The following is a 17,458-nucleotide window of genomic DNA, read 5'->3' as shown; positions in this document are numbered from 1 at the left end:
GATGGGAACTCCAGATGTAGATTGTTTTTAATATTTAGCTGACCAAGTTTTTTCAGTGCTGTTCTTCCTTTTAGAATCTTTTCCCACTGCCTCCTCCCCCATTTTAATTTCTGAATAAGATTTAAGGAAATATTCACTAATACGTTGATTGTTTTTGAAACAGGTATCGATTAAGAAACAAAAAGATTAATGCGACTGTAAGAACGTTTCCTCTTCTAAATAAAGTTGGTGTAAACAACACCGTCACAACCACAGCCGGAAATGTCATTTCTGTCATAGGAAGTACTGAAACAACGGGGAAAATTGTTCCAAGTACAAATGGAGTTTCAAATGCAGAGAACAGTGTTTCCCAGCTCATTCCACGTAGTACTGACAGTACATTAAGAGCTCTGGAGACTGTGAAGAAAGTGGGGAAGGTTGGCACTAATGGTCAGAACGCTGCTGGGCCTTCTGCAGAGTCTGTAACTGAGAAGTAAGTATTGGGTAAAAATGTTTAACGTGAGTTATTTAGCCTTTTTATAAGTGCCTCAGTATTTTTGTTTAACTTGAGGAGAAGCAGTGAGTCAGAACTTTTATGCAGAATGTTTCATGTAGTAAAAAAATACTGCATACCAGAAAACTGAGTTCTAGTCCTGGCTCTGCAATTGAGTAGCTCGGCGACCTTGGAAGTTCACTTCAGCTCTGGGTTTTGTTTTCTTCAATTGTAAACTGAAAAGGTTGGACCAGAATTGAGTTTTTCACACCTTATTTCCTTGAACTTTAGGATTGAGTCCATAGAGGTGCCAGAAAGGAACTAAGTAGAAACCTAAGCAGGTGAGATGCTTGAGCCTCCAGCCCCTATTTCAATCAAAACAGTTCCACTTTATGCCATGTAATGATATGTAGTTGTGAAGAGGGAAATCTTTGAAGCCAGATTCTGTGGGTTCAAATTCTGGCTCACCGTTCCTTAGTTGCTTAACCTTAGGCTATTTACTTAATCTGTTTTCCTCAGTTTACTCATCCATCAAATAATGGTACCTAATTCCTATGGTGAGTGTGAGGATTAAATGAGTTAACACTGGGAAGTTCCCGTGTTGCAGCAGGTTAAAGATTTGGCATTGACGCAGTTGAGCCCTCCCCCCCCCAAAAAGAGTTAATACTGCATTGTGCTTTGCACAGTGCCTGCCACATAGCACTCATTAAATATCTGCTATTATTATTACTACCATTAGTGTTGTTGTTGCGTTTAAGCATGAGATTTAATTTGGCAAAGAGGTTTGGCAATTTTAGAAAAAAGTTTCGAGGAGTTCCTATTGTGGTGCAGTGGGTTAAAGATCTAGCCCTGGCTGGAAACTTCTACATGCTGTGAGTGTAGACAAGGAAGAGAAAAATTGAAACTTTGAGATTATCTGAAAAGTTACTTCCACCTCTAATATCTCATGCTTTGATATTCAAAAGAGGCTTAAAATCTGAGTTAAAGCATGTTCAGATTTTGTTGCCCATAAATAGTCTGTCAATATCTAATATATGCCTTATACGGTAAAAGCATTATGCTAGGCACACAGTAAACTGGTGGTGATGTCATATAATAAATGGATAGGTAGGCATTTATATCCTTTATTTCTGCAGTTAGAATGTGTTAGGGAAATTTGTTTAAGGATTTTTACGATTTTCTTCAGAGAGATCTTAGAAATGATATATCAGAGAACATTGTTTAGTTAGTAAATGTTATTTATACACTGATTCTGAGCTCTTTTCTTGGCACTTTTGAAAATACATGAGATGTATAAGATAATCTGTACCTTTAAAAAGCAATGATGTTTCCATGTCTTGGCTATTGTGAATAGTGCTGCAATGAACATGTGGTGCATGTATCCTTTCTCAAGGAAAGTTTCGCCTGGATATATGCCCAAGAGTGGGATTGCTGGGTCATATGGTAGTTCTATGTATAGTTTTCTAAGGTACCTCCATACTGTATACACACACACACACACACACACACACACACACACAATGGAATACTACTCAGCCATAAAAAAGAACAAAATAATGCCATTTGCAGCAACATGGATGGAACTAGAGACTCTCATACTGGGTGAAGTAAGTCAGAAAGAGAAAGACAAATACCTCATGATATCTCTTACATCTGGAATCTAATATATGGCACAAACGAACCTTTCCACAGAAAAGAAAATCATGGACATGGAGAATAGACTTGTGGTTGCCAAAGGGGAGATGGAGGGAGTGGGATGGATGGGGTTCTTGGGGTTAATAGATGCAGACTATTGCCTTTGGAATGGATTAGCAATGAGATCCTGCTCTGTAGCACTGGGAGCTCTGTCTAGTCACTTATGATGGAGCATGATAATGTGAGAAAAAAGAATGTATACATGTATGTGTAACTGGGTCACCATGTTGTACAGTGGAAAATTGACAGAACACTGTAAACCAGCATAATAGAAGAAAAATAAAAATTATATATATAAAAAACATACAAAAAACCAGTGATGGAAGAAAATGGCAACATCCAGGGAAGTTCTCAGCAATAATTGTTCCATGAAGCATTTGTCTCCAGTGTCCTACCCCCACAGTGAGTGACAGCTGATCCCTTCCTCCCCAGGAGACCCTCTAGAACCTGCAGATAAAATTTTTAGGACAGCAGTGCAAGCCTGAATTAAAAAATGAACTTCAAAGAATAAAGCTCAGCACTAAAATAACTCTAAGCCCATATACTTGTACCTACTGTTTTTCCCCACAGTTTCTTGGTTATTTTTACATTTTAATACACAATTGCACATGGAAGTAAACATCTGCTAGACTAATCTATGCTAGACTTAAAGGCAGTCTGTACTCCTCCTTACACTCTTGCTTTAAAAAGCTTCTTTAGTTTGAGAAAAACCCTCTAGTCTAGTTGGCATGTAATGTATTGAATTCCTGCATCATTTACAAGATCTTTTTCTTGAGTCACCACATTTCTAAGCTCTGCCAAAGTTTGACTTCTTCAGAGGGTGTCAGAAGCCATGATGAGATCCTCTGGAGCTGATTGCATGGTAACTCAACAAAGAAATTCCTTTGTGGTTGTTTTTTTTTTTTTTTTAAAGGCTTTTGTGTTTCCTTCAGTTTAATGAGTAACCATTTCATTGGCATTCCATTCATCCAGCAGATGTTTGCTGAGTACCTACTGTGTGGCAGGAACTTTTCCATTTGTCCAATGAATATTTACTGAGTGCCTCCTCTGTGCTAGAAACTGTTTCAGGTCCTGGGGTATAGTAGTTAACAAAGGGACCTTTTTTCAGTGAGTTTATATTTCAAATAACCTTAATAGAACAATCCTTCCTTTACATATCTGTCTTATTTGTGTCAAAAAATTGTACTGGTGGCCTATATTGTTTCCATTAAGAAATTGTTGATACAACTCTAAATGTAATAAAATTCATTGAGTTTTTTTTTTTAAAGTTATTGAACAGGATTTTTTTAAACTTCCAGTAGGAAAAATCTTTGTTTAAAGTACAAGAAAAAAGTGACTGGTGGGTCACTTGTGCTGAGGATTTGTTTGCAGTTTTTTGTTTTGTTTTCTGTTTTTCGCCCTCAACAGAAAGTGATATGTTACTTAATCTTGTGAATTAACAATGAAAGGTGGCGATGAAATTCATTGCCTTATTTGTTAATATGGAAATACCTGAAGCATTTTATGTTGGTGATCACTATATAATTCTATGAAAAATTCCTATTGAGGAAGACTTAAGTCATAGACAGTGATTTATCATTTGCCTTTGTTAAATTTTCTCTCCAGTAAAATTGGTTCTCCACCCAAGACTCCTGTAAGTAATGTAACGGCTACCTCAGCTGGGCCCTCTAATGTTGGAACTGAGCTGAATTCTGTGCCTCCCAAATCCAGCCCATTTATAACTAGAGTACCAGTGTATCCTCAGCATTCTGAAAACATCCAGTATTTTCAAGATCCAAGGACTCAGATACCCTTTGAAGTCCCACAGTACCCACAGGCAGGTAAGTAATTTTAGATAATTCTAAGAAAAAAAGAAACTAATAGGACATTTGTTATAAGTTAGTGAATCATTTATATCTGTCTAGAATATCTACATGAAAAAATTAATCCTTTGGACTACATGATCCCCAAGTTTTCTTCCTGTCCTAAGAATCTGTGATTCTATATGCCAATGATTTTTTTAAGTTCTCATTCCTCTGAATCAAATATAGGGTCCATGAATGAGCTTCATTGAGTTCTTTAAATTTTCTGAAATGGTAAACTAAATGTTTGGTTTAAATATACTTAAGTATAATTTTGGAACGATAGTGCACAATTTACATAGATTACAAAAGAGATCTTTAACTTCTGCTCCCAAAAAAGGTTAAGAATCAAAATGATATAATTACAGTCCAAAAGCTGTGGCAATAAATGCCCTAGAAGGAAATTTACCAGCCATCTGTTAATAGCTTGTCATGTCTTTTTAAGGAGCAGTTTAACAAAATATTGAACATGAATGGTTTTCATATAGTGGTATCTTGAAAGTATGTATTTTCTTTCCAAACTGGAGTGACTGAAGTTCAAAGCTTATTCTGTTTTCCCACATTAAAGGCTGCTTTAGACTTAAACCATTAAAAAAAAGAATATGTTAAATTTTACTAAGATTACATTAAATATTCCTCTTTCCAATTTTCAAGGATACTATCCACCACCTCCAACGGTACCAGCTGGTGTGGCTCCCTGTGTTCCTCGCTTTGTGAGGTCCAATAATGTTCCAGAGTCCTCCCTCCCACCTGCTTCCATGCCATATGCTGATCATTACAGTACATTTTCCCCTCGAGATCGAATGAATTCTACTCCTTACCAACCTCCTCCTCCGCAGCCGTATGGACCAGTTCCTCCAGTACCTTCTGGAATGTACGCTCCTGTGTACGACAGCAGGCGCATCTGGCGCCCACCTATGTACCAACGAGATGACATTATTAGAAGCAATTCTTTACCTCCAATGGATGTGATGCACTCATCTGTGTATCAGACATCTTTGCGGGAAAGATATAACTCATTAGATGGGTATTATTCAGTGGCTTGTCAGCCACCAAGTGAGCCAAGGACAACTGTGCCTTTACCAAGGGTAAGTGATAAAGGAACTGGGAATACTACCATAGTGTAGTGGTTAAGATTCTATTGTCTGGTGTCAGACCACTCAGGTGTATATCCTGGCTCCTCCACTTACTAATTGCATGACTTAGGGAATTTACTTGACTTCTCTATGTCAGTTTTTTCATAATTGATGGGAATATTAGTAGTACCTCCCTCATAAGGGTTTTGTGAGGATTAAATCAGAAAAAGCAAAGCTCTTAGAATTGGACCTGATGCATATCAGTGCTCAATAAATGTTATGTTTGGATAGGAAACTGATGGGAAGGTAACTTCAAAATACAAAGATAGGGCCTGTTTTTAGTATCCCCATATATATATGCAGTGATATTCCTAAAACCAGGAAAGTGTGAGTGCTTCAGATTTTACTTTTAACATTTGACTAAATATTAACTCTCTTGTTTGAGTGTGTGGAGAATAGGCTAGGGTGACTTCTACTGTATATTTTTTTGTCCCAACAATATACTGTTCACATTATTTCCACAGAGCATGGTTAAATTTATTTACCACTCCCTAGATGATCAAGATTGTTTCTTTTATCCCTCCCCTCAGGAACCTTGTGGTCATTTGAAGACCAGTTGCGAGGAGCAAATAAGAAGAAAGCCAGAGCAGTGGGCACAACAGTACCACACTCAGAAAGCACCTCTTGTCTCTTCAACTCTTCCTGTGGCAACACAGTCACCAACACCACCTTCTCCTCTATTCAGTGTAGACTTTCGCACTGATGTAAGAAAGGTTTTATTAATCACTTCATGTTGCAGGGATAGGTCAGAAAACTGACTTCAGAGCACCCATTCAAGCTAAGGTTAACTATGTTGGATATTTTGCATTGGTTTGGTTGCAGCTGATTTTAATTCAATAAATACTGAGTATGTAAGCACTATGGCTAGGTATCGTGAGACTCTGAAGACAATTAAATCAGTCCTTGCCCACCAAGAATTCACAAATCTTTCTAGCAATATAATTTTATTATTTTATGGTTTTTATTGATAATAACATTTATAACCCCCATTTATTGAGCACCTACTTGTGCAAGGCACTGTGCTAAGCATTTACTTAAGGTTATTTTATTTACTTCGTACAAAATCCTTAGGAGGCAGGTCTTACCCATATTTTGCAAGTTAGGAATCCTGCTCAGAGAAGTTAAGTAATTTGCCCAAATCGTAATTGTAGCCTATAAGTAGGTTGGGTTTGAAATCATGTCTATCTGAGGCATTTCTTTCCTACCTCAATGCAGAAATGCCTACTATGTTATTCATAGTGTTTTAAATTACTGCTAATAATTGTTCTTGTTGTTACAAAATAAGTTTTTCTTTTTTTTTTCTTTTTTGTTTTGTCTTTTTGCTATTTCTTGGGCCGCTCCCGCGGCATATGGAGATTTCCAGGCTAGGGGTCCGATCGGAGCTGTAGCCTCCGGCCTACAACAGAGCTACAGCAACGCAGGATCCGAGCCGCGTCTGCAACCTACACCACAGCTCACGGCAATGCCCGATCGTTAACCCACTGAGCAAGGGCAGGGACCAAACCCGCAACCTCATGGTTCCTAGTCGGATTCGTTAACCACTGCGCCACGATGGGAACTCCAAGTTGTTTTTTTTTAACCAGAGATTATCTTAATATACTCTGTTTTCAATACTATTTTTTTAAGGTTTTTTTTGTTGTTGGTTTTTTTGGGTTTTTTTTAGGGCCATACCCGAAGCATATGGAGATTCCCAGGCTAGGAGCTGAATCAGAGCTTATAACTGCTGGCCTACACCACAGCCATAGCAACATCAGATCCAAACCTTGTCTGCGACCTACAACACAGCTCATGGCAATGACGTATCCTTAACCCACTGAATGAGGCCAGGGATCAAACCTGCATTCTCATGGATACTAGTCAGATTAGTTTCCACTGAGCCACAATGGGAACTCCAATACTCTTATATTTAGAACAAACCATTTTGTTTGTTTGTTTTGGTTCATCTGATTTATTCCCTGTCCCTAGAAATTCTAATATAAAAACTTTTTTTCTGTGGTTCCCATTGAGGCTCACCGGATTAACCCCACATAGTGTCTGTGAGGGTGTGAGTTCAGTCCCTGGCCTTGCTCAGTGGGTTAAGGATCCGGCATTGCCGCAGGCTGCATTGAAGGTTGCAGATGTCGCTCGGATCCTGCGTTGCTGTGGTTATGTTGTAGACCCGCACCTGCAGCTCTGATTTAACCCCTAGCCTGGGAACTTCCATATACTGTAGATGAGGCCTTAAAAAAAAGAAACAAAAACAAAACTTTTTAATAATCTTTTCATTATGAAAAATTTCAAGTACATGCAAAAGCAGAGAGAGTTGTAATAAACTTTGTGTACCCGTTACTTACAGTTATCAACTCAGCCACTCTTGTTTCATTTGTACCCCCTCTCCCAACTGGATTATTATTATTATTATTTTGGTCTTTGTGTCTTTGTGCCATATGTGGAGGTTCCCAGGCTAGGGGTCCAATGGGAACTACACCAGAGCCACAGCAGCGCTGGATCTCAGCTGTGTCTGCGACCTACACCACAGCTCGTGGCAACACTGGATCCTTAACCCACTGAGCGAGGCCAGGGATTGAACCCACATCCTCATGGATCCTAGTCGGGTTCGCTAACCACTGAGCCACGACAAGAACTCGCCAACTGAATTTTTTTGAAGTAATCCTAGATAACATATTTTTCCATCCATAAATATTTCAGTAAACCATTAACTTTTTAAAGTAGATCCAAATTTATCAAACTTAGACTTCTTCAAAGCAGCTAAACATGCTGACAAGAGTGGTAGAGTTGCCTCTTGCTTAATAGAAAAATGTATTTCTCTGTATCTGTTTGTGTATGTATGTATTTTTTGCTTTTTTCATTTTTTTGAAGCACCTTGTACCACGTTAGAGGCATGCTATAAATAATTTTTGATTGGTCTGGATGGTATCAGTTAGGGGTTCCTTATGAGTTTTTAAAGGACAAATTAAAAAAGAGAAGGCATTCTCTTTTAATACATAGTATAAATGCAAATAGTATAAATACTATGTGTTATCACAGTTTTTATATTAGTTATTGAATGTTCATCCTGAAGTGTTGTGAATTCTATAGTAGTTACTTTATAATGTTTGTAAATTTAAGTTTCTTACTAATTGCATATGCCTTTTTTTTTCTTTTTTTAAAATCAGTTCTCTGAAAGTGTGAGTGGCACAAAATTTGAAGAAGATCATCTTTCCCATTATTCTCCCTGGTCTTGTGGCACCATAGGCTCCTGTATAAATTCGATCGATTCAGAGCCCAGAGATGTAATTGCTAATTCAAATGCTGTGTTAATGGTATGATTTGGGGGGTGAGGGTTATCATGCATGTTGACTCAAGTTTTAGAATGATTAAATGCTTTCATCTTCGTATTGTTGCTATATAACTCATCTGTAAGCTTTAAATTATTTGAGCATTGTTCGGTGTTTTAAGATAGGTGATGGGTCATCATTGAGATTTATAGCTCATGTTAAATTTATCAAAAAACTTAATTATATATGTCTTTTAAAAGCATGTACTTGCATTATTATCTGAAGCAATTGCCAACAATCTTTTTATTAATTTTCTTTTATGTAGGACCTGGACAGTGGAGATGTTAAGAGAAGAGTGCACTTATTTGAAACTCAGAGAAGGACAAAAGAAGAAGATCCAATAATTCCTTTTAGTGATGGACCTATCATCTCAAAATGGGGTGCAATTTCTAGATCTTCACGTACAGGTTACCATACCACGGATCCTGTCCAGGCCACTGCTTCCCAAGGAAGTGCAACTAAGCCCATCAGCGTATCAGGTAATCCATGTAACTATTACTTCATCTGATATGCTCTAGCACTATGGTTTTTTTTTTTCTTTTTTTTTTTTAGGGCCACATTTGAGGCATATGGAAGTTACCAGACTAGGGGTTGAATTGGAGCTGCAGCTGCCAGCCTACACCACGGCCCTAGCAGCCAAGGATCTGAGCCACATCTGTGACCTATGCTGCAGCTTATGGCAAAGCCAGGTCCTTAACTCACTGAGGGAGGCTAGGGATTGAACCGGGATCTTCACGAACACTGTGTCTGGTTCTTAACCCGCAGAACCATCGTGGGAACCTCCTTGCACTGTGCTTTTTAATCCTCACTTTGTTAGATACAGAACATTTCCCTCCGTTTAACCATAGGAAACTCATTTTTAAATGGTTTAGACAAGAGAACATGGCTAGTTGGATAAAATATGGATTTGGGGGGGGGCAGGTGTCATTCACATCTCTATCTGATTTTTCACTTTTCCGATCACCGTTTCTACATTTCTGTAGATTATGTCCCTTATGTCAATGCTGTTGATTCAAGGTGGAGTTCATATGGTAACGAGGCTACATCATCAGCACACTATATTGAACGGTAACGTTACTCTTAATTCTTTAGGATTCTCTATTCTCAAATTTGTATGTGCTCTCAGAGTGCAGATCTTACCCCATTATTCATGAAATGTACTTCGCTAGTTTTAGCCACGTAACAAATTTCTAAGAAAAATTTTACATCTGCAATAATAACTGAAACTCTCAGGGTTGATCTGTTATGTAAAGCGTATATAGTAATTATATAGTCATTACTGTTTGATTTGCTTCTTTTATTTCACTTTTATAACAATAAACCTATTTCTTTGTAAAGGGACAGATTCATTGTCACTGATTTATCTGGTCATAGGAAGCATTCCAGTACTGGAGATCTTCTAAGCATTGAACTTCAGCAGGTGGGTTCTGTGTCACTCAGCTTTGAATTAAAAAAAAAAATACAATAACATTTGAAAGTTGTGGCTGGGAGCTGACTTTACTTTTTTTTTTTTTTTTTTTTCCCCTTCTAGGCCAAGAGTAACTCTTTGCTTCTTCAGAGGGAGGCCAATGCTCTGGCCATGCAACAGAAGTGGAATTCCCTGGATGAAGGCCGTCACCTCACCTTAAATCTTCTAAGCAAGGAAATTGAACTGAGAAATGGAGAGGTAAGGAAACTGAACCTCTCAGCTTCATGCATAAATACATTTGCTGTTTGCTTCTGCTGCATGTTGTTTATGCCATTACTTAGTGTAGCTTTTTCTGATGGATGATTACTTTTAAAACTTGCAATAAAATCATAGTCCCAGATTTCTTTAAAATCAGTCACTGGAATTCCCATTTTAACAGAGAATCCCCAGTTTCTACAGATATGAAATCAGTATTTTTCTTAATTGCAGAGTGACTATACAGAAGATGCAACTGATACTAAGCCTGATAGGGATATTGAGTTAGAGCTTTCAGCACTTGATACTGATGAACCCGATGGACAAGGTGAACAAATTGAAGTAAGTACCACAATTAGGTATTTAGGAGGTTTTACTCCATTGGAAATTAAAGTATAGAATAGTTTCATACTGAAGGATTAACATTTTGTTTTCATAGGAGATCCTAGACATACAGCTTGGTATCGGTTCTCAAAATGATCAGTTGCTGAATGGAACAGCAGTAGAAAATGGGCATCCAGTCCAGCAGCACCAAAAGGAGCCTCTGGAGCAGAAGAGACAGAGTTTAGGTGAAGACCATGTGATTCTGTGAGTGTTAGACATAAAATTCATGACCAGTGGGCAAAGGGCATGAATATTTAAAGAGAAATAAATACAGTGTTAAATTAATTTTTGGTTTAATCTTATGAGGGAAAGACCTTAGTAATAAGGCAATGATTTGGTCAGTCTGGATTTTTAGGAGAGAAGAGATAAATTTGAACTAACAAAGTGATCCATTTTAGTAGGCCGAATCTTGCTTTTTGTTGGGGTAAAAGTTTATGTTTATGCTCCAGCATCAGATTATGCTTCTTTTGTCTGATAGCCAAACATCCAGACTGCAGTATGGAAAATTGAAGCCAAAATAGGGTTTCCTTTTTTAAAAATCACGTTAGAGTTTTCTTGGCCTTACTGTTGTATATAATTACTGTCAAAAATATGCACTAATCTTGAACTTGATAGCTTGTTGGCCTTAAATCAACCAGTATTCTAATTTTTTATTGTAATTTTTGGAAAAGAGGACTTTACTTAGTGACTTCTGATACTGCTTTTCAGTGAAAAACATGCTTTGCTAGGGGCTCTTAAAGTTTGTTTCAACTTTTATTCAGCATGTATGGTTTACTCTTAAAAGTTTTCACTTAAGCTGATTTGTTTTCAATGTCATTTATTTTCTCCCAGGGAGGAGCAAAAAGCAATTCTGCCGGTAACTTCTTGCTTTAGCCAGCCACTCCCAGTCTCCATTAGCAGTGCGAGTTGCCTCCCCATCACCACATCTGTCAGTGTTGGCAACCTCATTCTGAAAACTCATGTTATGTCTGAAGATAAAAACGACTTTTTAAAACCTGTTGCAAATGGGAAGATGGTTAACAGCTGAAAGGAGGTTCATCTTTCAAATTTGTGACCATACCATGGAAGCATTTACACTAGCTTTTTATATATATAATATATATTATATAATGTATATTTTTTTTAAAAAAAAGATATTACTGGGGGCATCCATTTCCTGTGGACTCTTTGATACTTCAAGCCCTCTTGCATTAGCATTATGAAAAAAAAAGAAAATTTACTTTACTAGGGTAACACGTTCACTTTCCAGAAGTGATTGGAATTTGGACATTTAACTTAAGCTTCAAGCAGCTTTTTATGAGTTTGTAGCAATCCGGTGCAGTAACTGAGCCATTTCCTATTTTAAATGGCTTCTATAGAAAATTAACAACTCAGTTATTAAACTAGCAGGATCCTACAATGATACATCTAGTGAAAGTAGACTTAATTAACTTATTTATTTCTATTTTATGTTTCACTGAGAGAAATTTCCATCTCATTCCAGCTGCTTTATTTATCTTTTTCATGGGACTTTGCATGGATTTTTTTTTTCTTTTCTTTCTTTTTTTTTTTTTTTTTAATTTTGAAGAGTGGAGTTAGACATTCTTACCATAGAATTTTACAGGGTTATATACTAGCTTTCTTTACTGCATTATATGTAGGAGTGTGGTGCAGTGCTTTTATCTGTAGCATTTAAATTTTTTTTCAATTTTCCATTTTTCAGGAATAGTTTCTGCTTTGTTAATATTTATACACAGGCTACTTGTTGAAGTAAGTAATTAAATTATATAACCAAGTGCCTAAGTCTTTCAGCTGATGTACTAGATATTAAATTCTCCTAAGTTATGCAGAATCGTTTTTACAATTTTGATAAATTATGCACTAATGTAATGGCAGTTTTTTTAAATGCAGATTTAAGCCTGTACATTATTGAATCTGATGACTTGCTAAAAGAATCAGGTGCTTTCAGCTTTCTTGAGAAAACCCTGTATGTAGCGTTTGCACTGACTAACAAGATGGTATTGCTGGGTTTTTAATTTAAACTAATTAATTTGGATGTTCATTGCATTATCTTGGTTGAGTATTGTTTATTGTTACTTTATGTTGGGGTTTAATTTTCCTTGTTTTTCTGACTGTTAGGTTGATAAGACTATGAACCATGTAATAATAGAACATTGGCTAAACCTTTATGCATACTTAAAAACATGAATAATTTCTGCCCTGCTAAAATGTGACTGAAAAGTATTTTGACTTGGCATCTGAAAGTATGCAGTATGTTCAACCAGCCATGCCCCAGATTTGTGAGAGAGATTTTATTGAAACCTAAATTTCAGTCAACATTTGGAAACAAAGGCTGGGCATTCCTTCCTGGTGACCTTAACCTGTAGTTTTATGTCTTTGTTTTTCCCCCTATTTCTTTAAGGTTAGTTTGACTTTTATTATTATTTTTTTAATTAACTTCTGTGAAGTTGTTTACTCTGAAAATTGTACTGGAATATTTTAAGCCAAGCTGATCTTTCACCAGGTGTACTGTATGTAAGGGCTTTTCCTGCTAGCAAGATGCTTAAACAGGATCATGTTATTGGTCGTCTGAGCTATTTAGTTGTTTTACAAAACCACAGCATTGTATCAGATAAGATTTTGATAAAAAGTTTTGTGCACATTTCCAGGGGTGGGAGGGTTGACATTTCCCTGAAATTTCTTGATCAGAATGAGTAAATACTGGTGTTTGATACCTGTCTTAATGAACATGCTCATAAGGTGACTGATAAGTTGTAAATATACCTGAGAAACAAAGGGGTAGTTTTGATATTCTGGTGTCAGTATGGAAGATCTTACACGTTTATTTAATACGCAGATGTATGAAGATGTTGTTTGTAGCATAACAGCACAGTAGCCTTGACTTCGTTTCCTTTGGTTAGTACTGTACCTTTGTTCCATGGCCAGTGCCCCTTATTCCTACGAAGACATTTTATTTATTTCACTCTGTAACCTGAAATGAATAGGAACAAGAGTTTTAAACCATGTTACATTAACTTATTTCCGACATTATAAATTAGCCTAGGATATTACAGGAACGTGATTGTTATATAATTTATATCAGAACCTTTCTATAAATATGCGCTTATTACATTCGAAATGCTTCCAATGTACTTTATTTGCTGTTTGCATTTCCAAAAAGGATATGCAAACCAGTATGTCTATTTCATGGATATTTAAATAGTGAGATCTTCCATGTTGAAGGTAATGTATTTTTTTTTAAGATTTTAAAATTGCTATTTTGTTACAAAATAGAGACCTATTAACAGTTTGAGAGCTCCTTATGTGCCCTCAGGGAAAGAACCCTCTGTGCAACAGAACTACGCAAAACATCTTCAGCACGTTCTGAGGGTGAATATATACTACATAAATTGATCTTGTGTATTTAACCTTATCTTTTTAATTTTAAAATTGAAGTTTTGAAACTTGGTTGTGCTCTGCTGGAGGGGGTTGGGATAAACCGCTTAGGTGTTTGCCTACTTGTCCAGTGAAATTACATTTGCATCAGTGTATGTATATACCTGCCAACCTTATTGGTATGTCTCAGAATATTTATATTTAAATAATGCTTGTCTTGCAGCAGGTGATCCCACAAAACAATTAACTCCCTATTCTTAAAAACGTACTCTCTTCCTCACTAACAACATAGGAATTGTTTCTGTGTTGGGATTATTCTGTATTGCATCCTTTATGTAGAGGCCATCTTCTGTTTCTCATGGTGTGTTGAATGTGAAGTAAAGACATTAGTTCTCTGCCACTTTAGAAGAAAGAGCAGTAGATCTGATCCTTCTTCTGAAAGGTACCTGATGATATCAGAGAGGAAAAAAAATTACAAATCAGACCTGATATGTGACTTTTTAAACTTGGGGGTATTCCCTATCATTTGACCCTTTTACCAGCGCGTTGTGATGCACACATTTGAAATCAAAGGATATAAAGCAGTAGGAGAGGAAATTAATAATGTTGGTAACTAAACTGCACATGTGGGCTATCTAATTAGGAAAAAGTAGCCTGAGGTCTGGAAAGTGGGAAAATGGTGGGGGTTTTGTGGGGTTTTTTGTTTGTTTTGTTTTTTTACTTTGTGTGTGTGCGTGTGGTTTTTTTATTTTTATTTTATTTTTTATTTCTAAGTCTCATTCTGAGGTCCATATGCCTCATTCAGATACTGTGGCTATAGCATCAGTAGTTCTTTCTTTGTGGTCTCATTTCATCTTATGAATTCTGAGAAAGTTACATAAGTATTTCGTCTAGTTGGTACCTGAACAAAACAGATTGTTTTGCCTTTCCTGCCATGACTTTCAATACCATATAGTAAACCGACATCATGCATGAAAGTTGTGCATCGTAATTTTCAAGAGAAGGTACTTCAGTGGGTCAGTGGCGCTGATACTTTTCCTAGTAACTGTTTACTCTCACAAGAGAATAATAAACCTGTACTAGATCTGAAATTTTCGATTTGTATTCATCTGGTCACTGTCACTCAAATTTCAAGTCAATTTTAAGTTTATAAAGCGCATCCCAATTTTATATGCTACCTTGAGAAAATTACAGGATGCACAATGATTTGTAGGAATGTAAAATGGAATCAATTAAACATTTGAAAACATAGTTTAAAAAAAACTGTCTAGCTTTAGATATTAAAGCTCATGGTGTCTTATTAACAGGGATGGAGTTTGTAATGATCAGATTCAGCATGTGGTTTCAACTTCGAATCTGAATATTTCTTCCCTAGCTTCTTAAAGTCATTTTTTCTGAGCAGACTGTCACCAGTATTGGTAACTAATCATTCAAGGGAAAAGTTGCATTGCAACTATCTATTAGTTTCCTGGAAGAACTTTTCTTGTGTTTTAGTGAATGAAGAGTATTGATGGGATCACTTACTGTAACTCCTTCTACATAAAAACCCCTTCTGCAAGCAGAACACAAATGAACATGCTCAAGGAGTATCCCATTTTCTGGATAAATTGAATGAATTTGCTAGTTACTCCTTTATACTAGCGGTTTCTTTGTATCCCTTTGCTGGCAAGGGAATACAAGGAGTCAAGGCCACCGATCCAAACACCCCACATTTGAGTGGAGTCCTGTTTTTACTCCAAGAGCAGTTATTCCCCCAGGTCTGAAATTGGCAGTTTTTTCTTTTTTAAAATAAAAATTTTTAAATATCCTTACCAGTGGAACACAGACACTGGCTGCACTTAGTACTGCCAAATCCAAGGTCATTTGCATATATTCCATCAATCTGTCAAGAATTAGGCCTCACTTTATAACCCAAGGCATGGAAGTGCATGCATTCTCTTAGCTGGGCAAACAATTATACTGTAGTTGTGATACAACACATGTGGCTTTTATTTGTACTGCACATATCCACTGTACAGCCACTTGGGAGTATCGTGGTTAGCTTGCAGCAACTGCTGTCTGCATTTATACTGTTTATTGCATATTCTTTTCCCTGGAAGTGAAAGAGAAATGTTTTTCTTGTTGCATTGATTACATTTTATAAATTTGCTTAGCTGGAAAGTTTGGGAAAAGAGGCCTGTTTGTCAATTGTACAACCGATTGTGAAGCTCTAGTGTGAATATTTTTACGTCTGTATTAGACATTTTCTTTGCAAATCTATTGTTCGATTGAAATGTAAATGAAATTAAAGATGGTGTACACCCATCATGTAAAAAGCAGGCACCATCTCTAAGATGGATTTAATGCTCATTTTTAAGGCATATACTCAGCTTCTATTTAAAACTATAATTTAAAATAATTCTGTACAATGAAATGGGGAATATATATGGGAATAAATTCTATTCCATTTATTTCAATTTGAATTTCCAAATTGTAATGTTTCCCTTTGTGCTATAGGAATAGGATTAAATGCGGGAAGGCTAGGATTCATAAGGCCTGTATATGGGGGGAGGGCAGAGATGGAACAATGAGGGTTGTGATGATAGTGAATAGCAAAGAGTGAATTCTGTGTGTTTTTGCTGTAGCACTGAAGTGAAGAGATATTAGCTTTGGCTGTTCACAGAATAGAGCATCATGATTTTCAGTGTTTGAGAGAAAATTGATGGAAAAAGTTTGCAGTACTTGACATGTATTTGCATGCACAAAATAAAATTATTTGTCCACCTTAAAAGTTGTTTGTTTAGTGTCAATATTAAGTTTATAGTGCATTTTAGTTATCTTGACTTCCTTGGTAATTTTTTGGTTTAACTAAGCTACCAGGATATTCCTGGAGATTTAAATAATCACCTGCCCCATGCCTACATCACTGGGAAGGATCAGAGAGAAATTAATAGGCCAGGGAGGTAGAAACATTCCTTAATTTGATCACTTTATTCATTCACTATAGACTACTTTCTACGTGGGAGATGAGGATATAGATGATACTAGCAGTTCACAGTCTAGATGGGAAAACAGGACAATTACTCAGATAACTAATCCAAAGCAGTATGTTATAGAAGTATGAAGACTGTTCTCTGGAACCTCAGCATGTAACAGAGAATGGCCTGTGGATCTAGACGTTTTCGCTGGGCCTTGAGTAGTTTTACTCGTTCACTCAACTGACAAATGTTAAGCCCCTGTCTGTGCTGGTCAATGGAGTTAAAGGTCAGTGAAACAAGAGGCCTTTCTCTAGAAGCTCTCAGTGTGGAATATGGGAGAAAAATCTGAATCACCAGCTCAGAGAATTCTGGTCTAGTATAGGGTGTATGGAAACTCTAGCAGGGAAACGATGGGGTGCGTGGTGGTGGTGAGCCAGAGGAATTGCTTCTTTGAGAAATGACCTCGGGCTAGACCTCGTAGGCTGAATAATTCACCAAGCAAAGCCAAGGGGAGAAAACACCCCGGCACCTACTCTACCTTCATACAACCCACTCTGTGTCCTAACAGGCCTTCACTGTAGATATTATGATCCCTGTTTTATATTCGAGATGTTTAGG

The 17,458-nt window shown here is 36.9% G+C and overlaps 1 protein-coding gene across 3 annotated transcripts in view; it reads left to right on the top strand.

Moving 5' to 3' along the window:
* RC3H2 (ring finger and CCCH-type domains 2) overlaps positions 1 to 16,653 on the top strand; it is a 50,152-nt gene extending 33,499 nt beyond the window's left edge. Inside the window, exons 10-21 of one of the 3 annotated variants that reach the window (XM_047768340.1) lie at positions 164 to 472; positions 3,773 to 3,987; positions 4,663 to 5,096; positions 5,675 to 5,848; positions 8,300 to 8,446; positions 8,727 to 8,940; positions 9,445 to 9,529; positions 9,800 to 9,881; positions 9,993 to 10,127; positions 10,359 to 10,466; positions 10,564 to 10,712; positions 11,340 to 16,653. In XM_047768340.1, the coding sequence (XP_047624296.1) occupies positions 164 to 472; positions 3,773 to 3,987; positions 4,663 to 5,096; positions 5,675 to 5,848; positions 8,300 to 8,446; positions 8,727 to 8,940; positions 9,445 to 9,529; positions 9,800 to 9,881; positions 9,993 to 10,127; positions 10,359 to 10,466; positions 10,564 to 10,712; positions 11,340 to 11,535 (2,248 nt within the window). In that variant the 3' untranslated portion in view covers positions 11,536 to 16,653. The remainder of the gene's footprint in view (positions 1 to 163; positions 473 to 3,772; positions 3,988 to 4,662; positions 5,097 to 5,674; positions 5,849 to 8,299; positions 8,447 to 8,726; positions 8,941 to 9,444; positions 9,530 to 9,799; positions 9,882 to 9,992; positions 10,128 to 10,358; positions 10,467 to 10,563; positions 10,713 to 11,339) is intronic. The other 2 variants (XM_047768341.1, XM_047768342.1) reach the window with 2 other exon arrangements.
* The last annotated feature ends 805 nt before the right edge of the window (positions 16,654 to 17,458 follow it).

Source organism: Phacochoerus africanus, chromosome 2, assembly GCF_016906955.1.
Source record: "Phacochoerus africanus isolate WHEZ1 chromosome 2, ROS_Pafr_v1, whole genome shotgun sequence".
In the NCBI taxonomy this organism is placed as follows: domain Eukaryota; kingdom Metazoa; phylum Chordata; class Mammalia; order Artiodactyla; family Suidae; genus Phacochoerus; species Phacochoerus africanus.
This window is presented reverse-complemented; position numbering and strand designations above follow the sequence as displayed.